Source organism: Pelophylax lessonae, assembly GCF_965119305.1.
Source record: "Pelophylax lessonae genome assembly, chromosome: 4".
Classification (NCBI taxonomy): Eukaryota; Metazoa; Chordata; class Amphibia; order Anura; family Ranidae; genus Pelophylax; species Pelophylax lessonae.
Genome location: NC_138771.1, coordinates 757247 through 785063, shown reverse-complemented (window position 1 = coordinate 785063; position 27817 = coordinate 757247). Strand labels below are relative to the sequence as shown.

The 27817-nt window shown below is 49.9% G+C and overlaps 1 protein-coding gene and 1 pseudogene across 4 annotated transcripts in view; both read left to right on the top strand.

The window, feature by feature from the left end:
- Positions 1–27817, top strand: part of SLC4A5 (solute carrier family 4 member 5) — a 152964-nt gene that overhangs the window by 32448 nt on the left and 92699 nt on the right. For all 3 annotated transcript variants that reach the window (XM_082252989.1, XM_082252990.1, XM_082252991.1), the window contains exons 2-4: positions 6212–6341; positions 25244–25404; positions 25897–26052. In XM_082252989.1, the coding sequence (XP_082109115.1) occupies positions 6212–6341; positions 25244–25404; positions 25897–26052 (447 nt within the window). The remainder of the gene's footprint in view (positions 1–6211; positions 6342–25243; positions 25405–25896; positions 26053–27817) is intronic.
- LOC309553731 lies at positions 15286–16982 on the top strand (annotated as a pseudogene). Its single transcript has one exon. The product of its transcript is annotated as an uncharacterized misc_RNA (transcript).

The window sequence follows — 27817 nt, the reverse complement described above, 5'->3', positions numbered from 1 at the left end:
CCATCTGTGCCATGCATATTCCATCACCTGTGCCATGCCTGTACCATCTGTGCCATGCATATTCCATCACCTGTGCCATGCCTGTACCATCTGTGCCCTGCCTATACCATCACCTGTGCCATGCCTGTACCATCTGTGCCATGCCTATTCCATCACCTGTGCCATGCCTATACCATCATCTATGCCATGCCTATTCTATCACCTGTGCCATGCCTATACCATCTGTGCCATGCCTATTCCATCACCTGTGCCATGACCTTACCATCACCTGTGCCATGCCTATTCCATCACCTGTGCCATGCCTGTACCATCTGTGCCCTGCCTATACCATCACCTGTGCCATGCCTGTACCATCACCTGTGCCATGCCTGTACCATCTGTGCCCTGCCTATACCATCACCTGTGCCATGCCTGTACCATCACCTGTGCCATGCCTGTACCATCTGTGCCATGCCTATTCCATCACCTGTGCCATGCCTATACCATCTGTGCCATGCCTATTCTATCACCTGTGCCATGCCTGTACCATCACCTGTGCCATGCCTGTACCATCACCTGTGCCATGCCTGTACCATCACCTGCGCAATGCCTATTCCATCACTTGTGCCATGCCTATTCCATCACCTGTGCCATGCCTATACCATCACCTGTGCCATGCCTATTCCATCACCTGTGCCATGCCTATTCCATCATCTGTGCCATGCCTATACCATCATCTGTGCCATGCCTATTCCATCACCTGTGCCATGCATATACCATCTGTGCCATGCCTATACCATCACCTGTGCCATGCCTGTACCATCACCTGTGAAATGCCTATTCCATCACTTGTGCCATGCCTATTCCATCACCTGTGCCATGCCTATACCATCACCTGTGCCATGCCTATTCCATCACCTGTGCCATGCCTATTCCATCACCTGTGCCATGCCTATACCATCATCTGTGCCATGCCTATTCCTTCACCTGTGCCATGCCTATACCATCTGTGCCATGCCTATTCCATCATCTGTGCCATGCATATACCATCATCTGTGCCATGCCTATTCTATCACCTGTGCCATGCCTGTACCATCTGTGCCATGCCTATTCCATCACCTGTGCCATGACCTTACCATCACCTGTGCCATGCCTATTCCATCACCTGTGCCATGCCTGTACCATCTGTGCCATGCCTATTCCATCACCTGTGCCATGCCTATACCACCTGTGCCATGCCTATTCCATCACCTGTGCCATGCCTATACCATCTGTGCCATGCCTATTCCATCACCTGTGCCATGTCCTTACCATCACCTGTGCCATGCCTATTCCATCACCTGTGCCATGCCTATTCCATCACCTGTGCCATGCCTGTACCATCTGTGCCGTGCCTATTCCATCACCTGTGCCATGCCTATACCATCTGTGCCATGCCTATTCCATCACCTGTGCCATGCCTGTACCATCTGTGCCCTGCCTATACCATCACCTCTGCCATGCCTGTACCATCTGTGCCATGCCTATTCCATCACCTGTGCCATGCCTATACCATCTGTGCCATGCCTATTCCATCACCTGTGCCATGCCTGTACCATCACCTGTGCCATGCCTGTACCATCACCTGTGCAATGCCTATTCCATCACTTGTGCCATGCCTATTCCATCACCTGTGCCATGCCTATACCATCACCTGTGCCATGCCTATTCCATCATCTGTGCCATGCCTATTCTATCACCTGTGCCATGCCTATACCATCTGTGCCATGCCTATTCCATCACCTGTGCCATGACCTTACCATCACCTGTGCCATGCCTATTCCATCACCTGTGCCATGCCTGTGTCATCTGTGCCATGCCTATTCCATCACCTGTGCCATGCCTATACCATCTGTGCCATGCCTATTCCATCACCTGTGCCATGCCTGTACCATCTGTGCCATGCCTATTCCATCACCTGTGCTATGCCTATACCATCTGTGCCATGCCTATTCCATCACCTGTGCCATGCCTGTACCATCTGTGCCCTGCCTATACCATCACCTGTGCCATGCCTGTACCATCACCTGTGCCATGCCTGTACCATCTGTGCCATGCCTATTCCATCACCTGTGCCATGCCTATACCATCTGTGCCATGCCTGTACCATCACCTGTGCCATGCCTGTACCATCACCTGTGCCATGCCTGTACCGGTCCATCACCTGTGCAATGCCTATTCCATCACTTGTGCCATGCCTATTCCATCACCTGTGCCATGCCTATACCATCACCTGTGCCATGCCTATTCCATCACCTGTGCCATGCCTATTCCATCATCTGTGCCATGCCTATACCATCATCTGTGCCATGCCTATTCCATCACCTGTGCCATGCCTATACCATCTGTGCCATGCCTATACCATCACCTGTGCCATGCCTGTACCATCACCTGTGCCATGCCTGTACCATCACCTGTGCAATGCCTATTGCATCACTTGTGCCATGCCTATTCCATCACCTGTGCCATGCCTATACCATCACCTGTACCATGCCTATTCCATCACCTGTGCCATGCCTATTCCATCACCTGTGCCATGCCTATACCATCATCTGTGCCATGCCTATTCCATCACCTGTGCCATGCCTATACCATCTGTGCCATGCCTATTCCATCATCTGTGCCATGCATATACCATCATCTGTGCCATGCCTATTCTATCACCTGTGCCATGCCTGTACCATCTGTGCCATGCCTATTCCATCACCTGTGCCATGACCTTACCATCACCTGTGCCATGCCTATTCCATCACCTGTGCCATGCCTGTACCATCTGTGCCATGCCTATTCCATCACCTGTGCCATGCCTATACCACCTGTGCCATGCCTATTCCATCACCTGTGCCATGCCTATACCATCTGTGCCATGCCTATTCCATCACCTGTGCCATGTCCTTACCATCACCTGTGCCATGCCTATTCCATCACCTGTGCCATGCCTATTCCATCACCTGTGCCATGCCTGTACCATCTGTGCCGTGCCTTTTGCATCACCTGTGCCATGCCTATACCATCTGTGCCATGCCTATTCCATCACCTGTGCCATGCCTGTACCATCTGTGCCCTGCCTATACCATCACCTCTGCCATGCCTGTACCATCTGTGCCATGCCTATTCCATCACCTGTGCCATGCCTATACCATCTGTGCCATGCCTATTCCATCACATGTGCCATGCCTGTACCATCACCTGTGCCATGCCTGTACCATCACCTGTGCAATGCCTATTCCATCACTTGTGCCATGCCTATTCCATCACCTGTGCCATGCCTATACCATCACCTGTGCCATGCCTATTCCATCACCTGTGCCATGCCTATACCATCATCTGTGCCATGCCTATTCCGTCACCTGTGCCATGCCTATACCATCTGTGCCATGCCTATACCTTCACCTGTGCCATGCCTATACCATCACCTGTGCCATGCCTGTACCATCACCTGTGCCATGCCTGTACCATCACCTGTGCAATGCCTATTCCATCACTTGTGCCATGCCTATTCCATCACCTGTGCCATGCCTATACCATCACCTGTGCCATGCCTATTCCATCACCTGTGCCATGCCTATACCATCATCTGTGCCATGCCTGTGCCATGCCTGTACCATCACCTGTGCCATGCCTATACCATCACCTGTGCCATGCCTATTCCATCACCTGTGCCATGCCTATACCATCATCTGTGCCATGCCTGTGCCATGCCTGTACCATCACCTGTGCACCTGTGCCATGCCTATACCATCCGTGCCATGCCTGTACCATGACCTCAAAGTCACGCAATTTTTTACTGCGTTTTTTGCCGCGAAGCAATACCTATTACATTTTTCTTTTTGCGCCCCCCAAAAAAATTTTGAGTACCAGCCGCCACTGCTCTTATATACAGCTTATTTAACTCTTATTTACACCTAATATAACCCTTATATACCCCTTGAATACCCCATATATACCTCTTATATATCTCATATGACCTATGTATACCTCCTATATGCCTCCTATTTACCCCTTAAAAACCCCATATATAACTCTTATATGCCCCTTATTTACCCCATATATACCTCTTAATCCCCTTATATACCTCTTGTATACCCTATTTATGCCCCTTATATACCTCATATATACCCCATATATACCTCTTATATACCCCATATATCACTCTTGTATACCTCTGGTATACCCCTAATATACCACTTATATACCTCCTATATGCCCCTTGGACCTGTATACCCCTTATATACCTCTTACTGTTGTTCTGTCTTTCCTTCCTTCCTTTGGGAACAGTGATCCCCGGCTCTCTCCGGGTTTGCTGACAGTCAGTCTGCAGTTCACACTGTAGGAAGCAGCATACCTGCAGACCAGGACTGGGAAAATGGGGGCATCAGGGGGCCCCTCTAGGTGGAATGTCATAGGATGGGGGGGGGAGGTGTGGCTCTAAGGAGGCGGTCTTTGGTGGCAGTTTGTGTTCTATGTCTCCGGTGATGACACAGGTGCAGTGCACAGATCACCTGATATTGGATCGGAGTTATTGGAGGACTCTGATTGGTAAATCTCCGATCTCTTCTCTCATCCAAAGAAATTCCTATTCTTTCCCTCCTTTGCACATGATTGGCTCTTCAGACTGAAAACATTCACTCAGCTTTGTCATTCCTTCATCCAATCACAGATATCCGCAGTCGGCTGCTTTCCTTCTTTTCAGTCCTCGTCTGCAGAAAATCCATTCAATGTGCAGACAGGCGAAATACAAACAACGCAATGCTTACACTGCCCTGCACTGTAATACCTTCTAATGGCACCGAAAACTCAGAGGTGTCGGCTGTTCCTCTGTATAATAAAGGGTTAAAGTGGAACTAAAGGCAAAACTTTGTGCACTAGGTCTGATTGGACACAGTGGGAGCCAATCAGTGGGTCCGGCAGACCCGATGTTTGCCGGCACCCTGCAAACGTTAGTGAGAGAGGCAGATCGCTGTTCTGTGATAGGGGAAGATGGAGATCTTGTGTTTCTGCTAAGCAGGAACATGGATCTCTGTCTTCTCACAGTCAAAGCCCCTTCCCCCACAGTTAGTAAGCACTCCCTAGGAACACATTTGACTCTCTGATCGCCCCTGATGTTGCCCCCTTCCCTGTAGGGATCAACTGATTATTGGCAAAGCTGATATATCGAGGGCCGATATGCACTTTCCCGGATATATCGGAATCAGCCCCGGAGGTTACCGATATTACTGATATTTCGGGAAAGTGCTGTACCGTAGTGATGGCTGCAGCTAGAGGCATCACCCCGGTACCGGCGTCCATAGCCGACGGTCGGCTGTCTTGTAATGACAACTGATGGGGCTGAGAAGCCGCTCGGCTGTCATTACAAGGAGTGGGAAGGGACGTCCCCCCCCCCTCCCACCGCCTTCCGCGGCTCACCCGGGTCTCCCGTCTCACCATCCCGGGCAACCAGCCTGCAGGCCGCCGAACAGAAGAACCGATCAAAGCTGCATTCGGCTCTGATCGGGTCTCCATGCAAAAACCCGGAAGTGATGTCATGACATTTCCGGGTACTCGGCGCCAAATTCAAAAACATGACAGCTTTTAAGTGCAGAGGAGGGGTTTGGGGTCTTTTAGACCCCCAGATCCCTCCACAAGAGTACCTGTGTAAAAAAAAAAAAATAGAAAAAACATTTTTTTTAAATGTCCGAAAATATCGGCAGATATCAGCCGATACCGATATGCTTTGGCCAAAATATCGGTATGGTTTGAGCGCTGCCTGTCTGCTGGCCATCTGTTTCCTGTATTCCCAGAATGCTTTGCAGCTTCTCCTCCATTTCTAAGGACTACATATCCAATGGTACCTTGCTGATTCCTGTACTGACTCCGCCTTCTGAAACTCCTCCTCTCAGAAGGCGGGCTCTGTGAAATGTATGACACAGCAGTGCCTCCTCACAGGGCACAGTGAGTCCGTGTCCCAGAATTCTAGGAAGAAAATGGGTGGGGTCTCCTTTAGAGTGGTAGGAGGAGGCTGGAGATGATTGGAGGATGATGTGGGGGTGACGGGGAGATATGAATTAGGGTCCCAATCACACCAATAATGTTTATTTCTATTTATAATATAAAGCGGAATATTCCTCTCAATGAGAGTTCCGGCTTTAGCTCTAAACAGGTTTTTAGCATTTTTTAGCGCTAGAAAATACTAACAGATTTATTTTACCCTTAGTGTCTCCAGCAGCGGAGCGTCTGAGGTACATCCTGGGGGACGACGATGACGCCCCAAATCCCACCCTCTTCACCGAGATGGACACCCTGCAACATGACGGGGAGGAGCTGGAATGGAAGGAGACAGCCAGGTAGAGTCATCAGCTTCCCGCCTATCACACTTCTATTCCCGCCCATCGCACTTCTATTCCCGCCCATCACACTTCTATTCCCGCCCATCACACTTCTATTCCCACCCATCACACTTCTATTCCCGCCCATCGCACTTCTATTCCCGCCCATCACACTTCTATTCCCGCCCATCACACTTCTATTCCCGCCCATCGCACTTCTATTCCCACCCATCACACTTCTATTCCCGCCTATCACACTTCTATTCCCACCCATCACACTTCTATTCCCGCCCATCACACTTCTATTCCCACCCATCACACTTCTATTCCCACCCATCACACTTCTATTCCCACCCATCACACTTCTATTCCCACCCATCGCACTTCTATTCCCGCCCATCGCACTTCTATTCCCGCCCATCACACTTCTATTCCCGCCCATCACACTTCTATTCCCACCCATCACACTTCTATTCCCACCCATCGCACTTCTATTCCCGCCCATCGCACTTCTATTCCCGCCCATCGCACTTCTATTCCCGCCCATCACACTTCTATTCCCGCCCATCACACTTCTATTCCCACCCATCGCACTTCTATTCCCACCCATCGCACTTCTATTCCCACCCATCGCACTTCTATTCCCACCCATCACACTTCTATTCCCACCCATCACACTTCTATTCCCACCCATCACACTTCTATTCCCGCCCATCACACTTCTATTCCCGCCCATCACACTTCTATTCCCACCCATCACACTTCTATTCCCACCCATCGCACTTCTATTCCCACCCATCGCACTTCTATTCCCGCCCATCACACTTCTATTCCCACCCATCACACTTCTATTCCCGCCTATCACACTTCTATTCCCGCCTATCACACTTCTATTCCCGCCCATCGCACTTCTATTCCCGCCCATCACACTTCTATTCCCGCCCATCGCACTTCTATTCCCGCCCATCACACTTCTATTTCCGCCCATCACACTTCTATTCCCGCCCATCGCACTTCTATTCCCGCCCATCACACTTCTATTCCCGCCCATCACACTTCTATTCCCGCCCATCACACTTCTATTCCCGCCCATCACACTTCTATTCCCACCCATCACACTTCTATTCCCGCCCATCACACTTCTATTCCCACCCATCCCACTTCTATTCCCGCCCATCCCACTTCTATTCCCGCCCATCCCACTTCTATTCCCGCCCATCACACTTCTATTCCCGCCTATCACACTTCTATTCCCGCCCATCACACTTCTATTCCCACCCATCGCACTTCTATTCCCGCCCATCGCACTTCTATTCCCGCCCATCGCACTTCTATTCCCGCCCATCACACTTCTATTCCCGCCCATCACACTTCTATTCCCGCCCATCACACTTCTATTCCCACCCATCACACTTCTATTCCCACCCATCGCACTTCTATTCCCACCCATCGCACTTCTATTCCCGCCCATCACACTTCTATTCCCACCCATCACACTTCTATTCCCGCCTATCACACTTCTATTCCCGCCTATCACACTTCTATTCCCGCCCATCGCACTTCTATTCCCGCCCATCACACTTCTATTCCCGCCCATCGCACTTCTATTCCCGCCCATCACACTTCTATTTCCGCCCATCACACTTCTATTCCCGCCCATCGCACTTCTATTCCCGCCCATCACACTTCTATTCCCGCCCATCACACTTCTATTCCCGCCCATCACACTTCTATTCCCGCCCATCACACTTCTATTCCCACCCATCACACTTCTATTCCCGCCCATCACACTTCTATTCCCACCCATCCCACTTCTATTCCCGCCCATCCCACTTCTATTCCCGCCCATCCCACTTCTATTCCCGCCCATCACACTTCTATTCCCGCCTATCACACTTCTATTCCCGCCCATCACTGTTCTATTCCCACCCATCACACTTCTATTCCCGCCCATCACACTTCTATTCCCGTCCATCACACTTCTATTCCCGCCCATCACACTTCTATTCCCGCCCATCACACTTCTATTCCCGTCCATCACACTTCCATTCCCGCCCAGCACACTTCTATTCCCGCCCATCACACTTCTATTCCTGCCTATCACACTTCTATTCCCGTCCATCACACTTCTATTCCCGCCCATCACACATCTATTCCCGCCCATCACACTTCTATTCCCGTCCATCACACTTCTATTCCCGCCCATCACACTTCTATTCCCGCCCAGCACACTTCTATTCCCGCCCATCACTCTTCTATTCCCACCCATCACACTTCTATTCCCACCCATCCCACTTCTATTCTCACCAATCACACTTCTATTCCCGCCCATGACACTTCTATTCCCGCCCATCACACTTCTATTCCCACCCATCACACTTCTATTCCCACCCATCACACTTCTATTCTTTTCTTCAGTCTTCACAAAGGAATCGGGGGGCTACACGAACCCCGCTTGTAAGGCCGAACTAAATAATACACCTCAGGAAGTGCCGCCATGGCTAACAGAGGATAGACTTAGAGCTAAACTATTGAAACTTAACATAAATAAATCCCCGGGACCGGATGGCTTGCACCCAAGGGTTCTTAATGAGCTCAGCCAGGTGATTGCCAGACCATTATTCTTGATCTTTAAGGATAGTTTACAGACGGGTATGGTGCCAGCTGATTGGAAAAAAGCCAACGTGGTACCAATATTTAAAAAGGGGCCGAGATATATCCCGGGTAACTATAGGCCGGTCAGCCTAACATCAGTAGTCTGCAAAATTTTGGAGGGGATGATAAGGGACCACATACAAGACTTTAGTAATGAAAACGGTATTATAAGTAGCAATCAGCATGGATTCATGAAAAATCGTTCATGCCAAACCAATCTATTAACCTTCTACGATGAAGTGAGCTGCCACCTAGATAAAGGAAGGTCTGTGGATGTGGTGTATCTGGATAAAGGAAGGTCTGTGGATGTGGTGTATCTGGATAAAGGAAGGTCTGTGGATGGGATGTATCTGGATAAAGGAAGGTCTGTGGATGTGGTGTATCTGGACTTTGCAAAGGCCTTTGACACCGTTCCCCACAAACGCTTACTGTACAAACTAAGGAAGGTAGGTATGGACCATAAGGTGAGTACCTGGATAGAGAACTGGCTCCAGGGGAGAGTCCAGAGGGTGGTGATTAATGGAGAGTACTCGGATCGGGTGGGTGTGGAAAGTGGGGTCCCCCAGGGTTCTGTCCTGGGGCCAATCCTGTTTAATTTATTCATAAATGATCTGGAGGAGGGGATATCGAGTACAATCTCAGTATTTGCAGATGATACTAAATTAGGCATGCCAATATCTTCTATGCAGGATGTGGAAACCTTGCAAGCGGACCTGAACAAAATAATGGGGGGGGGGGGCAACTACATGGCAGATGAGGTTTAATGTTGAAAAATGTAAAGTAATGCACTTGGGGGCCAGAAACCAGAAAGCAAGCTACGCACTAGGGGGGGAACCTCTGGGTGAGTCTAGGATGGAAAGGGACCTGGGGGTACTGGTAGACAACAGGCTTGGCAGTGGCATGCAATGCCAAGCCGCCGCAAGCAAAGCCAACAGAATACTGGGATGTATAAAAAAGGGGATTCACTCCAGAAATAAAGAGATTATTCTCCCACTCTACAAGACTCTGGTCCGGCCACATCTGGAGTATGCTGTCCAGTTCTGGGCACCGGTCCTCAGGAAGGATGTGCTGGAACTGGAGAAAGTCCAGAGAAGGGCAACAAAAATAATTAGGGGAATGGAGGACATCAGCTATGAGGAAAGACTACAAGCACTGAACTTATTCTCTCTGGAGAAGAGACGATTGAGGGGGGATATGATATCAATGTACAAATACTGTACTGGTGACCCTAGCATAAGGAACAAACTATTCAGAGAAAGGAAATACAACAAGACGCGTGGCCACTCACTAAAACTAGAGGAAAGGCGGTTTAACCTTAAAATGCGTAAGGGGTTCTTCACTGTAAGAGCGGTAAGGATGTGGAATTCTCTTCCGCAAGCAGTCGTATCAGCGGGGAGCATTGATAGTTTCAAAAAACTATTGGATGGACACCTTAAAGACCACAACATACAGGGGTATACAATGTACGGTTAAAAACAAACACACACACACATCATAGGTTGAACTGGATGGACTTGTGTCTTTTTTCAGCCTCACTAACTATGTAACTATGTAATATTCCCGCCCATCACACTTCTATTCCCGCCCATCACACTTCTATTCCCACCCATCACACTTCTATTCCCACCTATCACTCTTCTATTCCCACCCATCCCACTTCTATTCCCACCCATCACACTTCTATTCCCGCCCATCACTCTTCTATTCCCACCCATCACACTTCTATTCCGCCTATCACACTTCTATTCCCACCCATCACACTTCTATTCCCGCCCATCACACTTCTATTCCCACCCATCACACTTCTATTCCCACCCATCACACTTCTATTCCCGCCCATCACACTTTTATTCCCGCCCATCACACTTCTATTCCCGCCCATTCCACTTCTATTCCCACCCATCCCACTTCTATTCCCACCTATCACACTTCTATTCCCATCAATCACACTTCTATTCCCATCAATCCCACTTCTATTCCCACCCATCGCACTTCTATTCCTGCCCATCGCACTTCTATTCCCACCTATCACACTTCTATTCCCACCCATCCCACTTCTATTCCCGCCCATCATTCTTCTATTCCCGCCCATCACACTTCTATTCCCGCCCATCACACTTCTATTCCCGCCCATCACACTTCTATTCCCACCCATCCCACTTCTATTTCCACCCATCGCACTTCTATTCCCACCCATCCCACTTCTATTCCTGCCCATCCCACTTCTATTCCTGCCCATCGCACTTCTATTCCCACCCATCCCACTTCTATTCCCACCCATCCCACTTCTATTCCTGCCCATCACTCTTCTATTCCCACCCATCCCACTTCTATTCCCGCCCATCACACTTCTATTCCCGCCCATCGCACTTCTATTCCCGCCCATCGCACTTTTTTTCCCGCCCATCGCACTTCTACGGCCACTGAGAGACATTGATTGGTCAGACCCAATGTTCCTGATGGTTGGTCGTTGTGAGGCCGTCCCACATGTGGGGTTTGATGCCTATAAATTAACACTTAAAGGGTAACTCCACTTTAATGGGAAAAAAATAGCAAATTAAAAATAAAATAATGTAAAAAATTGCTACACAAGTTACATTGTAATAGAATGTTATTAGAAATTCTTTCCTTTCCAATCTGCAGTCGCTGTAATTTTCTGTAAAATGCAATATGGCCGCCTGGAGGTGCTCTGTGCAGAGATGATATACAGAACCCCGCCCCCCAGAAATGTAATTTCCTGCTTTGTGATTGGTTGATTTTACCAGAAGGGTGCACTAACATACAAGTCAGATATCCTAAATCCCTATAGGAAATCACATCTAAAGGGTTGCAGACCCCACCACTTTCCTCAATAGAACCCTGCAGGTGCAGCAACTGATTGATAATTAAAAAGTCACTCCCGTTAACATTCACTGAGCACTCGGACACAGAGAAAAAAAACAGGGATTTCCTCAGAATAACAAAAGGTAGGACATGATGGGTGGACACACGCCTAACCCTTCCTCTATACACAGAGCCATCAGATCTGTGCACACCCAGGTGCCCGAGCAACCTGGCTCCTACGTGTTCCCTGATAACAGGTCTGGCGCTTTATCCCAGCAGAATTATCAGGCGTGTAATTGGAGGAGGAGGTTCATCAATAAGTAATACGTGTCAACCTGAAACAAATTAGCCCGCTAATGAAACAACGCCGAGCATTCTTAATTAAGACGGCCAAATCTTTCCTTAAACCCCAATGAAAGTATTACACCCGCCCCAAGCAACGCTGGCTTTAATAAGTGAGCAGATTAACGAGTCAGAACTCCAAATCCAGCAAGAATTTCTCGGTAGGACATATCGCCTCTCAGCAATGCCTTATTGTCCTCCATCCCCCGGCGGCTGATCCCCCGCTGACCAACCACAGCAGATTTGCAGAAATACGCCTCTGGATGGAAATGACTTCCCTGACTTCAGCCTTTTGTTAATCACATGATGGATAAATCTCTGGGTATCACGGTGGATTTACCTCCCGGCGGTCCCGAGAAAAAGTCGTGCCTTATATATTACCATCAATAACCCCCAGCATGTGCACAGCAACGACACATCCCAACAACACGTATTACACGGATCTCCATGGCCTCCCTTCTCCCAGAGCATTGCAAAGTTCTAGTATATCAGACATTGTATAGTCCCCAGCATGGTGGGAGACAAAGAGACAGCAATCAGAGTGCCTAGCATGGTGGCAGAGGAGGTGAGATTGGTCATTGCATGGCGCCCAGCATGGTGGGAGATGAGGTGACATTGGTCATTGCATGGCACCCAGCATGGTGGGAGATGAGGTGACATTGGTCATTGCATGGCACCCAGCATGGTGGGAGACGAGGTGACATTGGTCATTGTATAGCGCCCAGCATAATGGGAGACGAGGTGACATCAGTCATTGTATAGTGCCCAGCATGGTGGGAGACGAGGTGACATTGGTCATTGTATAGCGTCCAGCATGGTGGGTGACGAGGTGACATTGGTCATTGTATGGCACTCAGCATTGTGGGAGATGAGGTCACATTGGGCATTGCATGGTGCCTAGCATGGTGGGAGCAGAAGTGACATTGGTCATTGTAGAGCGCCCAGCATGGTGAGAGATAAAGTGACATTGGTCATTGTATGGCACCCAGCATGGTGGGAGACAAGGTCACATTGGGCATTGCATGGTGCCCAGTATGATGGGAGACGAGGAGACATTGGTCATTGTAGTGCGCCCAGAATGGTGGCAGAGGAGGTCACATCGGTCATTGTATAGCGCCCAGCATGGTGGGAGAGGGGGGTAACATCGGTCATTGTATAGCGTCCAGCATGGTGGGAGGTGAGGTGACATTGGTCATTGTATGGCACTCAGCATTGAGGGAGATGAGGTCACATTGGGCATTGCATGGTGCCTAGCATGGTGGGAGCAGAAGTGACATTGGTCATTGTATAGCGCCCAGCATGGTGAGAGATAAGGTGACATTGGTCATTGTATGGCACCCAGCATGGTGGGAGACAAGGTCACATTGGGCATTGCATGGTGCCCAGCATGATGGGAGTCGAGGTGACATTGGTCATTGTTTAGCGCCCAGCATGGTGGGAGCGGAGGTGACATTGGTCATTGTATAGCGCCCAGCATGGTGGGAGCGGAGGTGACATTCGTCATTGTAGAGCGCTCAGCATGGTGGGAGCGGAGGTGACATTGGTCATTGTAAAACGTCCAGCATGGTGAGAGACAAGGTGACATTGGTCATTGCATAGTGCCCAGCATGGGGGGGAGAGGAGGTCACATTGGGCATTGCATGGGGCCCAGCATGGTGGGAGAGGAGGTGACATTAGTCATTTTATAGCTCCGAGCATGGTGGGAGACGAGATTACATTGGTCATTGCATGGTGCCCAGCATGGCGGGAGACGAGGTGACATTGGTCATTGCATGGCGCTCAGCATGTTGGGAGATGAGGTGACATTGGTCATTGTATAGCGCTCAGCATGGTGGGAGATGAGGTGACATTGGTCATTGCATGGCGCCCAGCATGGTGGGAGATGAGGTTACATTGGTCATTGTATAGCACCCAGCATGGTGGAAGACAAGGTGATATCGGTCATTGTATAGTGCTCAGCATGTTTGCATGGCCCCCAGCATGGTGGGAGACGAGGTGACATTGGTCATTGCATGGTGCTAAGCATGGTGGGAGATGAGGTGACATTGGTCATTGCATGGCGCCCAGCATGGTGTGAAACGAGGTGACATCGGTCATTGTATAGTGCCCAGCATGGTGGGAGACGAGGTGACATTGGTCATTGCATGGCGCTCAGCATGGTGGGAGATGAGGTGACATCGGTCATTGTATGGTGCTCAGCATAGTGGGAGATGAGGTGGCATTGGTGATTGTATAGTGCCCAGAATGGCGGGAGACGAGGTAACATTGGTCATTGCATGGTGCCCAGCATGGGGGGCGATGAGGTGACATTTGTCAATGTAGAGCACCCAGCATGGTGAGAGACAAGGTGACATTGGTCAATGCATGGTACCCAACATGGGGGGAGAAGAGGTGGTGACATTGGTCATTGTATAGCACCCAGCATGGTGGAAGATGAGGTGACTGTGGCAAACACAGCCCCTGTATATTGTCCTTCGTGTATGCATTATGTTTATTGCATGTGTATACCTTTAAGAACCAAGTGTTTGTAGTGTGGTTTGTGTGGAGAGAGTGAGAACTCTTTCACTTGGGACTATCATATTTCTGAGCAGTGTCCCTCAGGAGATGTGTGGGGATGTATTGCAGATGGCTAGAAAATGGTAGAAGTGTTTCATAGACCCATGCCAGTGGGGTGGGGTTTGTTATTGTGAATACCTGCATTCCATTGTCCTATTGTTCCTGTCTGCCTTGTAAGCATATTATGGGATGTGTGTTTGTGTGGAATGGCTCGAAGAGGGAGGGGTTTTGGCAGAGTGTAGATCTCTTGTGTTTTCAATAAACAAGGCATTCTAGTTGTTGACTTCCAGCCTATGTGTCATCTAGTCCTTGGGAGGGAAGGATGGTATAACGCTACCTGGATTGTGCATGCTGTACCGGCCTATTTGGATTATTACCTGTTTTCCTGTCTATCAGCGGAGACCCTGTGGATTAAACTACTTCTCCGCTACAACTGGTGGCAAGCGACGGGATTTCAAACCGCACAGCAGATCCACGATCGGCAGTAACTACCGAACAAAGAGGAGAGGCAGCAGCACAACGGAACGAGCCATTCGGATAAAACCAGCATTCGGGAAATATGTCAAAGTATACGAACGCTTGGTGAATGGAGGTGAACTATGCAGCATTGAAAAGAACTACATTGAAGGAATTATTGCAAGCTAGAGGGGGAAACGCCAGCCGAAAAACAAAAGCGACCCTTGTAGCAGAGCTCATGGAGGGAGACAGAGCAACCCTGCAGCGGGCCCACAGGAGGCAGAACGCAGCGAATTTGACAAAGAGCTACAGAGAAGACTGGCCTACTACCCAGAGCCCCACTCAAGAGAAATACTGGACCGGCTGATGGCGAACGTACAAGAATACCTGGTGGTCAAACACCAAGCAAGTCAGCGAGCCGGGGAGAGAGCTCCAACGCCTGTCCACATTACCCAGGGGAAGCCCAAGATTTCGTACCTGGCGTTTAAAAGCTATACCGAAACCGACGGCGAGGTAGATGATTACCTACAAGATTTCGAAAGGTTATGCCACCTGCACCATATCAGTGCGGAGGATCGAGTACCCCTACTGGCAGGGAGACTATCTGGTCGCGCAGCAGAGGCATACCGTGCCGTACCCGACGAGGACAGTACAGACTATGCCAAGGTGAAGCAGGCCATTCTAGCTAGGTATGCGATTACCTCAGAGGCCTACCGCCTAAAGTTCAGAGATATTAAAAAGCTCACCAGAGACACTCACACAGAATGCGCGTACCGTCTACAACGAGCGGCAAAAGGATGGTTGGAAGCCACCCAAATCAACACCCTAGAAGACCTGTTCCAGCTAATGGTAATGGAGCAGTTCTTTAACGGGATACCCGCTCATCTGCAGAATTGGGTGCGAGATCGGAAACCATGCACTCTACAAGACGCAGCCAAGTTAGCGGATGAGTTCCAAGATACCAGAAGGGAACAGTGCACTCAACCAAGAGCAGCCTATGGACCTACAGCACCAGTACCAGCCGTAATGGCAGCGGTCCCAGCATGCCCAGGGGTAAGCGATAACACCTACACCCCCAGGTATCAGGCTTGCCCCCCGATACGATGCCACACCTGCAACCAGCAGGGACATATGCAGTGGGACTGCCCCCGCAACCAACCACGGCCCAGCTGGAATACCCCGGCACCCAACAACCGAGCAGCAGTTCATTGTGCCCAAGCGGAACCCTACAGAGTACCCCAGGTCCCAGCTTCCACCGAGAAACCTCTGGGTACGCTACATGAAGTCAACCCTATCCAAGCGGCTTTTGACAACCGCCAAGGGCACCTAAAAGAGGTACAGATGGAGGAGAGAAAGGTAAAGGGGTTGCGAGACTCTGGAGCTACTATAACGCTGGTCCGCAACCACCTAGTACCCAAGGGCAACCTCACAGGGGAGTGTGTGGCAGTACGTGTAGCAGGGGGAGCGATCTACAAGATCCCCACTGCCAAGGTACACCTTAATTGGGGAGCGGGGAATGGGAATGTGGAGGTGGGCATGATGCAGGATTTACCCGCAGACATTATTTTGGGCAACGACCTGGGGGAGCTGACTTCAGCTTTTGTTCCCCAGTCTACCATCCACGAAGCTTATCCGGTTGTGACCCGGCAGCAGGCTCGCACCACAGCACCACCTAACCACTCTGAGGCTCAGGAGACAATGCCAGGCTGCTGCGCTGGAGTTTGGCGCTGCAGCCTTTTGACTTTACCATCCACTACCGCCCTGGGAAGCAAAACGGCAACTCCGACGGGTTATCCAGACAAACAGACATTGACAAATGATCCGTGAGTACTTCTCCGGACATCCCCAAGCCGATCTGTTAGGATCAGACTGTGTATGCCGGCTTGGTTCTGGGGGAGCATTGTGGCAAACACAGCTCCTGTATATTGTCCTTCGTGTATGCATTATGTTTATTGCATGTGTATACCTTTAAGAACCAAGTGTTTGTAGTGTGTTTTGTGTTGAGAGAGTGAGAACTCTTTCACTTGGGACTATCATATTTCTGAGCAGTGTCCATCAGGAGATGTGTGGGGATGTATTGCAGATGGCTAGAAAATGGTAGAAGTGTTTCATAGACCCATGCCAGTGGGGTGGGGTTCGTTATTGTGAATACCTGCATTCGATTGTCCTATTGTTCCTGTCTGCCTTGTAAGCATATTATGGGATGTGTGTTTGTGTGGAATGGCTCGAAGAGGGAGGGGTTTTGGCAGAGTGTAGATCTCTTGTGTTTTCAATAAACAAGGCATTCTAGTTTTGACTCCCAGCCTATGTGTCGTCTAGTTCTTGGGAGGGAAGGATGGTATAATGCTACCTGGATTGTTGCATGCTGTACATGCCTATTTGGATTATTACCTGTTTTCCTGTCTATCAGCGGAGACCCTGTAGATTAAACTACTTCTCCGCTACAGTGACATCAGTCATTGCATGGTGCCCAGCATTGTGGGAGATGCGTTGACATTGGTCATTGTAGAATGCCCAGCATGGTGGAAGATGAGGTGACATTGGTCATTGCATGGCACCCAGCCCGGGGAGAGACGAGGTTACATTGGTCATTGTATAGCGCCCAGCATGGTGGGACATGAGGTGATATTGGTCATTGTATAGAGCCCAGCATGGGGAGAGACGAGGGGACATTGGTCATTGCATGGTGTCCCATGGTGGAAGACGAGGTGACATTGGTCATTGCATGGCACCCAGCCTGGGGAGAGACGAGGTGACATTCTTCATTGGATAGCACCTAGCATGGTGGAAGACAAGGTGACATTGGTCATTGCATGGCACCCAGCATGGTGGAAGACGAGGTGACATTGGTCATTGCATGGCACCCAGCCTAGGGAGAGACGAGGTGATATTGGTCATTGCATGGTGCCCAGCATGGTGGAAGACGAGGTGACATTGATCATTGCGTGGTACCCAGCCTGGAGAGAATCGAGGTGACAGCGGTGATTGGATGGTGCCCAGCATGGTGGGAGATGTAATGGTATTGGTCACTGTATTGCACCCAGCATGGGGAAAGACGAGGTGACATTGGTCATTGGATAGCGCCCACCATGGTGGAAGACGTGGCTACATTGGTCATTCCATGGTACCCAGCATATTGGAATACAAGGTGACATTGTTCTTTGCATGGTGGGAGACATAGTGACATTGGTCACTGTATTGTATAGCACCTTGCATGGGGAAAGTCAAGGTGACATCGGTCAATGAATAATGGGATACAAGTTAACATTGGGGTTTGTATAGTGCCCAGCATGGTGGGGGAAGAGGAGAAATTGGTCATTGCATGGTGCACAGCATGGAGGGAGAGGTGGTGACATTGGTCATTGCATGGTGCCCAGCATGGTGGGATATGAATTGACATTGGGCATTGCATGGCGCACAGCATGGTGGAAGAGGAGGCGACATTGGTCATTGCATTGTGCCCAACATTATGGGATATGAGGTGACATTGGGCATTGCATGGCGCAGAGCAGTGGGTGGTGGGAGCGGAGGTGACTGTGACAGACCCACCCAGGGCAGGGGCTTTTGGAGAGGACTAGGGGCAAGCCTCCTACCCATTGATTATGGCCCATGGAGAAAGCAGGACATGCTATAATGATGGACAACCACATAATGGATGCTGAGAGCGATGACTGGATTGGAGAGGTGCAGACTGGGTTGGAGAGGTGCAGACTGGGTTGGAGAGGTGCAGACTGGGTTGGAGAGGTGCAGACTGGGTTGGAGAGGTACAGACTGGGTTGGAGAGGTGCAGACTGGGTTGGAGAGGTGCAGACTGGGTTGGAGAGGTGCAGACTGGGTTGGAGAAGTGCAGACTGGGTTGGAGAGGTACAGACTGGGCTGGAGAGGTGCAGACTGGGTTGGAGAGGTGCAGACTGGGTTGGAGAGGTGCAGACTGGGTTGGAGAGGTACAGACTGGGTTGGAGAGGTACAGACTGGGTTGGAGAGGTACAGACTGGGTTGGAGAGGTACATACTGGATTGGAGAGGTGCAGACTGGGATGGAGAGGTGCAGACTGGATTGGAGAGGTGCAGACTGGGTTGGAGAGGTGCAGACTGGGTTGGAGAGGTACAGACTGGGTTGGAGAGGTGCAGACTGGATTGGAGAGGTGCAGACTGGGTTGGAGAGGTGCAGACTGGGTTGGAGAGGTGCAGACTGGGTTGGAGAGGTACAGACTGGGTTGGAGTGGTGCAGACTGGGTTGGAGAGGTGCAGACTGGGTTGGAGAGGTGCAGACTGGGTTGGAGAGGTACAGACTGGGTTGGAGAGGTACAGACTGGGTTGGAGAGGTGCAGACTGGGTTGGAGAGGTGCAGACTGATTTGGAGAGGTGCAGACTGGGTTGGAGAGGTGCAGACTGGGTTGGAGAGGTGCAGACTGGGTTGGAGAGGTACAGACTGGGTTGGAGAGGTACAGACTGGGTTGGAGAGGTGCAGACTGGGTTGGAGAGGTGCAGACTGGTTTGGAGAGGTGCAGACTGGGTTGGAGAGGTGCAGACTGGTTTGGAGAGGTGCAGACTGGGTTGAGAGGTACAGACTGGATTGGAGAGGTGCAGACTGGGTCGGAGAGGTGCAGACTGGGTCGGAGAGGTGCAGACTGGGTTGGAGAGGTGCAGACTGGGTTGGAGAGGTACAGACTGGGTTGGAGAGGTGCAGACTGGGTTGGAGAGGTACAGACTGGGTTGAAGAGGTGCAGACTGGGTTGGAGAGGTGCAGACTGGGTTGGAGAGGTATAGACTGGGTTGGAGAGGTGCAAACTGGGTTGGAGAGGTGCAGACTTAGTTGGAGAGGTGCAGACTGGGTTGGAGAGGTACAGACTGGGTTGGAGAGGTACAGACTGGGATGGAGAGGTGCAGACTGGGATGGAGAGGTGCAGACTGGGTTGGAGAGGTGCAGACTGGTTTGGAGAGGTGCAGACTGGGTTGGAGAGGTGCAGACTGGGTTGGAGAGGTACAGACTGGGTTGTTGAGGTGCAGACTGGGTTGGAGAGGTGCAGACTGGGTTGGAGAGGTGCAGACTGGGATGGAGAGGTGCAGACTGGGTTGGAGAGGTGCAGACTGGGATGGAGAGGTGCAGACTGGGATGGAGAGGTGCAGACTGGGTTGGAGAGGTGCAGACTGGGTTGGAGAGGTGCAGACTGGGTTGGAGAGGTGCAGACTGGGTTGGAGAGGTGCAGACTGGGTTGGAGAGGTGCAGACTGGGTTGGAGAGGTACAGACTGGGTTGTTGAGGTGCAGACTGGGTTGGAGAGGTGCAGACTGGGTTGGAGAGGTGCAGACTGGGATGGAGAGGTGAAGACTGGGTTGGAGAGGTGCAGACTGGGATGGAGAGGTGCAGACTGGGATGGAGAGGTGCAGACTGGGTTGGAGAGGTGCAGACTGGGTCGGAGAGGTACAGACTGGGTTGTTGAGGTGCAGACTGGGTTGGAGAGGTGCAGACTGGGTTGGAGAGGTGCAAACTGGGTTGGAGAGGTGCAGACTGGGTCGGAGAGGTGCAGACTGGGTTGGAGAGGTGCAGACTGGGTTGGAGAGGTGCAGACTGGGTTGGAGAGGATTATTTATCAGCAATATACCTTTTCAGACTACTGGAACATTGTATGAGTTTGTCTCATAGACCGCTGTCTGAGGTGAGGCGGGATCACTGTTTATGTTATGTGTGTCTCAGTGGTGTAGCGTGGGGGGGGGGGGGTGTCCCAATCACATTCGTCCTCCTCCAATGAACATTACAAATCAATACTCAGAACACAACACAGAGCCCCCCCTACATGGCGGATCACATTGAGTAGAATTCCAGACAAATGGTATTGGACCGAGTCGGGAAGGCAGGTGCCGATTGTCTGAGAGAACGTCCCAACCTGGTGACCAAATCAGGTATAAGGAGAAATATCTCCAATGGTCAGGTAGAGGGTCTAGCCCTCCCCCAAAACCGACTTCAATGACTTTCTTTTATTGCCATCAGAGAGGATCTGGAAGTCCATTAGAAGCCACCAACTGGAACGTATGAAGAAAACCATAGTGGAAATGTCATCTCCATTGAAATGGAGCCTTGGGGCACCACAAGACCACAGAGCCAATCACCCAGCACAGGGCCATCCATTTAATGGGCAGAGATGAGACCGAACCTCCTTGGTCTCCAAGTGGAGAATGGCCTCTGTTGGACTCCATCCCTCCCCCACCCTCTCGGTGTACGGCACAGCTCTCTCCGGTGATGCCCATCGTGGCCTGAAATGTTTAGGAAGATTAGGATTACAATTTGTTCTACAGCTGCTTAGAAATCAGAGAAATGCCGAATTTCTTCAAGCCTCCCCTTGTTTCCGGCGGTAATCCGTAATACAAGTCATGAAGAGAGAGGAGATATTTGTGGATTATATTCGTGGGAGAAAGTGAACCCAACAAGACCTGCAGGAGAATGGCGATCGGCGCGATCCGACGAGATTCCCACATCTCAGCAATTTTATAGATCTGTATAAATAAATCCCTGACCGGTCACAAGCTCCACCTTTTATCATTACAGTGACTTTGTCAAGGCTGAGATGATGTCATTAGTCTGCTGCACAGGATTTCCTCAGTCTCCCCTCCCCCTGTAATCAGATTATTGACATAAATTAGACGGGGAGAAGCTGCAGCAGGGGCTGATCTGTGTCAAACAACTGTGAATGCAGCGCAGAGCCAGGACTGGTCTGACTGTTTGGTGCCAGGTTCCATTCCCTAATAGGCAAACAGCAGCTAGGGATGATCGAACGGTTCGGGTCGACCATCGGTTCGACCCGAACATTGGGTGTTCGAAATTCGGCCGAATTCCTAACTTTTTGAGGTAAAAGTTCGGAATTCAGTCACCAGAACCGCCCAAAATGCAATGGGTCAGGAAGTGGGTTTTAAAAGCCTGTGATTGGTCCAGAAACGTCAGTAAAAGCCAATGAAGGGGGCAGGAGTCTGCTAGGAACGTGATTGGAGTGACTACGGGGACCAGAGGCCAATCAGGAGTGAATACGCCCCCCAGTATATAACATAGCCCCGCCAAACCTCTAGCATTGTAATACAGAGGCTGTGGAAGAGAGTCAAAGCATTTGTGTTTCTCCTGCTGCTTGTAAAGCTTCAGTTTTATTTTCCAATTATCTTCTGCTGTATGGAGCTGTTCTTTTAGTGTGAGGAAAGGGATATGCAGTGTAGTTAGGGTACTATATACCACTATAGTTAGATTCAATAATCTAGTTTTTGTAGGGATACTAGCGTCAGGGTGACCGGAGTTTAGGTGACCTGACTCTGCCATGCCTGGGTGACCGAACTCTGCCATGTCAGGGTGACCGTAGTGTAGTTTAGCTGACTCTGCCATGCCAGGGTGACCCCACTCTGCCATGTCAGGGTGACCCCACTATGCAGATTTTGGGTTAGGGGTATACATATATATATATATATACTATATATACCCCTATACAGAAGTTCAGATGTCGTGCCTGCCTCCAAACGCCCAAAAAACGCCTGAAAAACACCTGAAACAAAAACACCCAGGTGTGAAAGGAGGGTAACACCATCCCTGCGCTACTAAAAATTCTAAGAAAAACAATCTTTTTTTTCTGGTTCTGGACATGCTACAGAGCTGAAACTTCACAGGTACACTTTTTAGACCCCCCAGACACTAGATCCAAAGAAATCTCTTTTTTTTTTTTTCAATAATTTTTTTAATAATTGGCTCTCTATCGAAAATGACAATTTTTAACAACTTTGTTTTGCCTGATTCATAGTCCCTGGGGCATGACCCAGAACCCTAGGCACTTTTTAGGGGCATTTATTGGGTTTTAGGGCTTCAAAATTGTGTTTTTTGATTCCCGAAGTTCGGGTCCCATTGATTTCAATGGGGTTCTTGGATCCGAACCGAACTTTCGGGAAATTCGGGTGTTCTGGTCGAACCAAACTTTTCAAAAGTTTGATCATCCCTAGCAGCAGCCAGGCACACAGTATTTCACAGTCACTGGAGTCAGAGAAGAGGCTGCACATGTCTTTTTGTGGTTTCCTTGTGCTTGGATTGCCTAGATCCTTTGAAGAGCTCTCTGCAATCTTCAGGTGGCGGGCCAGAGGTCCCCCACCCACAGCAGAAGCTGGGACCCCAAAAAAGGATTCTTCTAGCTGCAGATGAACTCCCAAGGATGCCACAGCCCTCAGGCCGGATCTTACTGCCCCACGGACAGGAGAGCTCTGTTCTGAACCCCAGAATATTTATACCCCTTTCAGCCCCCTGCTGGTCACTCACTACGCTGATCAGGGATTGGCAATATGCATATAATATAATATGCAGACCGGATCTATGTTCTTCCACCCACATGAAGCACTACCCCCACGGGAGCCCTTGGATCTTGACTCCCACTATTCCTGCACAGCCAGGCAACACGCATTTGCATCCAGACACAAGAAATCAGTCCATAGGCTTGTTTTTGTTGTTTTATTGGGGAAATAGCTTGGATAGGGTGTAGGGATTATGGGATTCCCAAGTTGACTTGAAGAAACAACAAATGAGGACAACTTCCTTCTCTACAAAAATGAAAGATCCTGGACTGAATCTCCCCGGAATAGCCGCAGTCTCTATGGATCAGTGGCAAGGCCCTTTATTGACCAGGAGCTCCCCTTTAGTGAAACAGCAAAAAGCCCCAAACTGTATGCAGAAGTATCATGTCTCCTCAGTAGAACCTCACACAGCTCTGTCACTTGCTGATACTACCATCCCACCTGGCTGCCTTGATTACCAGCCCACCTGGCTGCTCTGAAGAACTCCCCAGGACAAGGTATCAGGATTTAGCACAACACTATCCCAGGAAAGTATGCTACGTCTGGCAGTCTCTCCCCTTGTACGCCCCTGGGTGTGCCGGGGTACTCACACTGTCCTTGGTACCCCACTGGGCAAGACTCCTGTTCAGACCTCCTATAGTCCGGATTTTCCCATGTCAGCCCGGATGTCTTCTGCATGAGACCCAAAGATAAAAGAGATCCCTTTCTTATGCTTCCTCTCCTTCCTTTCCAGAGCCCCCCCCCCCCCCCATCCAGCCCCGGGGTCCCCTCCCAGGCCTCATGAATTCAAACCTCAGCACTTCATCTTCCACCCAGGCCAGGCTCCACCAAGGTTGGGTTGCCATTTTTTCTTCAAGTCAAACAAGAACACTTTAACTGCGCACATAATTTGTTTGGTGGTGTTCACTATAGAAGGGGTCCGCAACCCTTTTCCACTTCAGGGCTGCATTCACCTGCCAATAAATGAGGACAATATTAATCCTGACACAGTACAGGTTTACCTCACTTTAGAGGGGCTTCACTAATACAAAGCCAGTTCACCCTGTGGGAGCATGTGGCTGGGGATTCGGATTTTACTGCCCCTCCCCCATCCTGGCACCCAAGGGTGGCTGATGCCAGCCCTTCCAGCAAGCATGGTCTGGAGATTGGATTCCTGTTCCAAGGGAAAACTTTTTGCCTTTAGGGGAGATGGGGTCCCTGTCCCCAGGTGAGAAGGGGTCACTGTCCCCAGGGGAGATAGGGTCCCCATCCCCAGGGGTGATGGGGTCCCTGTCCCCAGGGGAGATGGGGTCCATGTCCCCAGGTGAGAAGGGGTCCCTGTCCCCAGGGGAGATAGGGTCCCTGTCCCTAGGGGAGATGGGGTCCCCGTCCCCAGGGGTGATGGGGTCCCTGTCTCCAGGAGAGATGGGGTCCCTTTCCCCAGGGGTGATAGGGTCCCTGTCCCCAGGTGAGAAGGGGTCCCTGTACCCAGGGGAGATAGGGTCCCTGTCCCCAGGGGTGATGGGGTCCCTGTCCCCAGGGGAGATGGGGTCCCTGTCTCCAGGTGAGATGATTTTTATGCTCATTTCTGTTGACTTCCTTTTCTGACAAAATATGAGAACAAAATCTCCTAAACTGAGACCCAGCAACACAAAGTCAGCATCGGTTCTGAGCTTTCCCGGCAAATCTGAAGAGCGTTCCCTGTGTCATCTGTGTACAGATTAGAAATAACAGTTTCCATAATGTCAGGAAGTCCCTACATAGGACCTGATGTCCTAAATGTTGACCCTTCCCACAGGTGGATCAAGTTTGAGGAGAAGGTTGAAGAAGGAGGAGAACGGTGGAGTAAACCACACGTGTCCACACTGTCCCTTCATAGCCTCTTCGAGCTGCGGACGTGTCTTCAGACTGGAACCGTGCTGCTGGACTTGGATGGCTATTCCCTCCCGCAGATTGTCGGTATGTTGTCCTATAGACGGGGTGCTCATATGTAGGCCAGGAATCACCCCACAAAGGTCACTTCAGCCTTGAAAATGATAAATATGGTCAGATTTATCTTTTCCCAGAAACCTGCACTGAAATAATTAGCCGTACTTAGCCAATCAGATCAACTTTAGAAGAGACTGTAGGTGGTCATTCACAACTGGGTACTGCAGTCCTCGAAGGTGGTAAGGTGTCCCTGGGAACGCTGCATGTCACCAGAGAATTTAGAATTCAACCCACTGAAACAAAGGGGCTCCTTCTCATACTTCTTCATGTAGCACTGCGCCTCCTAACCTTCCAAGTATAAATGAGTCCAACTGAAATCCTTATTCTGAAATCATCAATATATAAACTTCCTGAAGAAAATTCAAGATAATATTACTAACCACCATGATACTTCCCCTTTAAGTAGACTAGGCCCACAAGGGAACAACCATTGAGTATACCTGAGGGGGGTTTCTATTACAGATGACATCATAGAGAAGCAGGTGGAAGATGGAATACTCAAACCTGAGCTCAGAGAGAAACTCAGCTTTGTCCTACTAAGAAAACACAGACACCAGACCAAGAAACCTATTCACCGGTCCTTGGCGGACATCGGGAAGTCTGTCTCCTCCAGTACAAGTGAGTACCTGGTAACCTTCGAAAAAATTGCAGTAAATCAGGTATTTCCATATGAATACATATACAGTGTTTTTTAATATTTATAATTTACTATTGGGCCTTGTTAGGGTTGAGGTTAGAGTTGGGGTTGGGGTTAGGGGTTTGGCGTTATAGTTGGGGGTTAGGAAAGGTTTGGGGTTAGATTTGAGGTTAAGGTTGGGGTAAAAGTTGGGGTGAAGGTTGGGTTTGGGGTTAAGGTTGGGTTGGGGTTAGGGTTTGCTTGGAGTTAGGGTTTGGGTTAGAGCTGGTATTAGGGTTGGGGTTAGAGTTTGGTTGGGGTTAGATTTGGGGTTAGGGTTGGGGTTAGAGTTGGGGTTAGGGTTGGGGTTAGAGTTAGTGTTTGGGTTAGAACTGGTATTAGGGTTGGGGTTAGGTTTGGGGGTGAGAATTGGGGTTAAGGTTGAGGCTGGGGTAGGGGCTGGGGTTAGGGTTGGATTGGAGTTAGCGTTTGGACTAAAGTTGGTGTTAAAGTTGGTATTAGGGTTGGTGTTAGAGTTGGGTTGGGGTTAGAAATGAGTTAGGGTTAAGGTTAGAGTTGGTATTAGGGTTGTAGTTAGAGTTGGGTTGGGGGTTAGAGTTGGGGTTAGGGGTTAGAGTTGGGTTGGGGTTAGGGCTGGGTTAAAGTTAGGGTTTGGGTTAGAGCTGGTATTATGTTTGGGGTTAGATTTGGGTTGGGATTAGGTTGGGGGTTAGAGATGGGGTTAAGTTTGGGGTTAGGATTAGGCTGGGGTTTAGGGTTGGGGTTAGAGTTGGGGTTAGGTTTAGGGTTGGGTTGGTGTTCGGGTTTGGGCTAGAGTTGGTGTTAGGGTTGAGATTAGAGTTGTTGTTAGGGTTGAATTTAGGGTTGAGATTATGGTTGTGTTGGGGTTAATGTTGGGGTTAGGGTTGGGATTGGGTTGGGATGGGGGCAGGCGCTAGGGTTAGGGTTGGAATAGAGTTAGGGTTTGGACTAAAGTCGTGGTTAAAGTTGGTATTAGGGTTGGGGTTAGAGTTGGGTTGGGGTTATGGTTGTGTTGGGACTAGAGTTGTGGTTATGTTTGGGTTGGGGTTAGAGTTGATATTAGGATTGAGGTTAGAGTTGAGTTAGGGTTAAGGTTAGAGTTGTTATAAGGTTTGGGGTTAGAGTTGGTATTAGGGTTGCAGTTAGAGTTGGAGTTAGGGGTTAGAGTTGGGTTGAAGTTAGGGTTTGGGTTAGAGCTGGTATTAGGGTTGGGGTTAGGTTTGGGGTTAATTTAAGTGTTGTACTGCCGATCATTTTGAATATTTAGTTGGGTTGAAGTTAGGGTTTGGGTTAGAGCTGGTATTAGGGTTGGGGTTAGGTTTGGGGTTAGAAATGGGGTTAAGGTTGGCGTTAATGTTGGGCTGGGGTTAGAGTTGTGGTTAGGGTTGGGGTTTGGTTGGTGTTAGGGTTGGGATTAGAGTTCTTGTTAGGGTTGATTTAAGGGTTGAGGTTATGGTTGTGTTGGGGTTAGAGTTGGGTTTAGGGTTTGAGTTGGTGTTAGGGTTGGGGTTATGGTTGTGCTGGGGTTAGACTTGGTATTAAGGTTGGTGTTAGAGTTTGGTTGGGGTTAGAGTTGGGTTTAGGGTTTACTTGGGGCTAGAGTTTGGGTTAGAGTTGGGTTGGTTTTATGGTTGTGTTGGGATTAGAGTTGTGGTTATGGTTGGGTTGGGGTTAGAGTTGGTACTAGGGTTGGGGTTAGATTTTGGTTGAGGTTTGGGGTGGAAG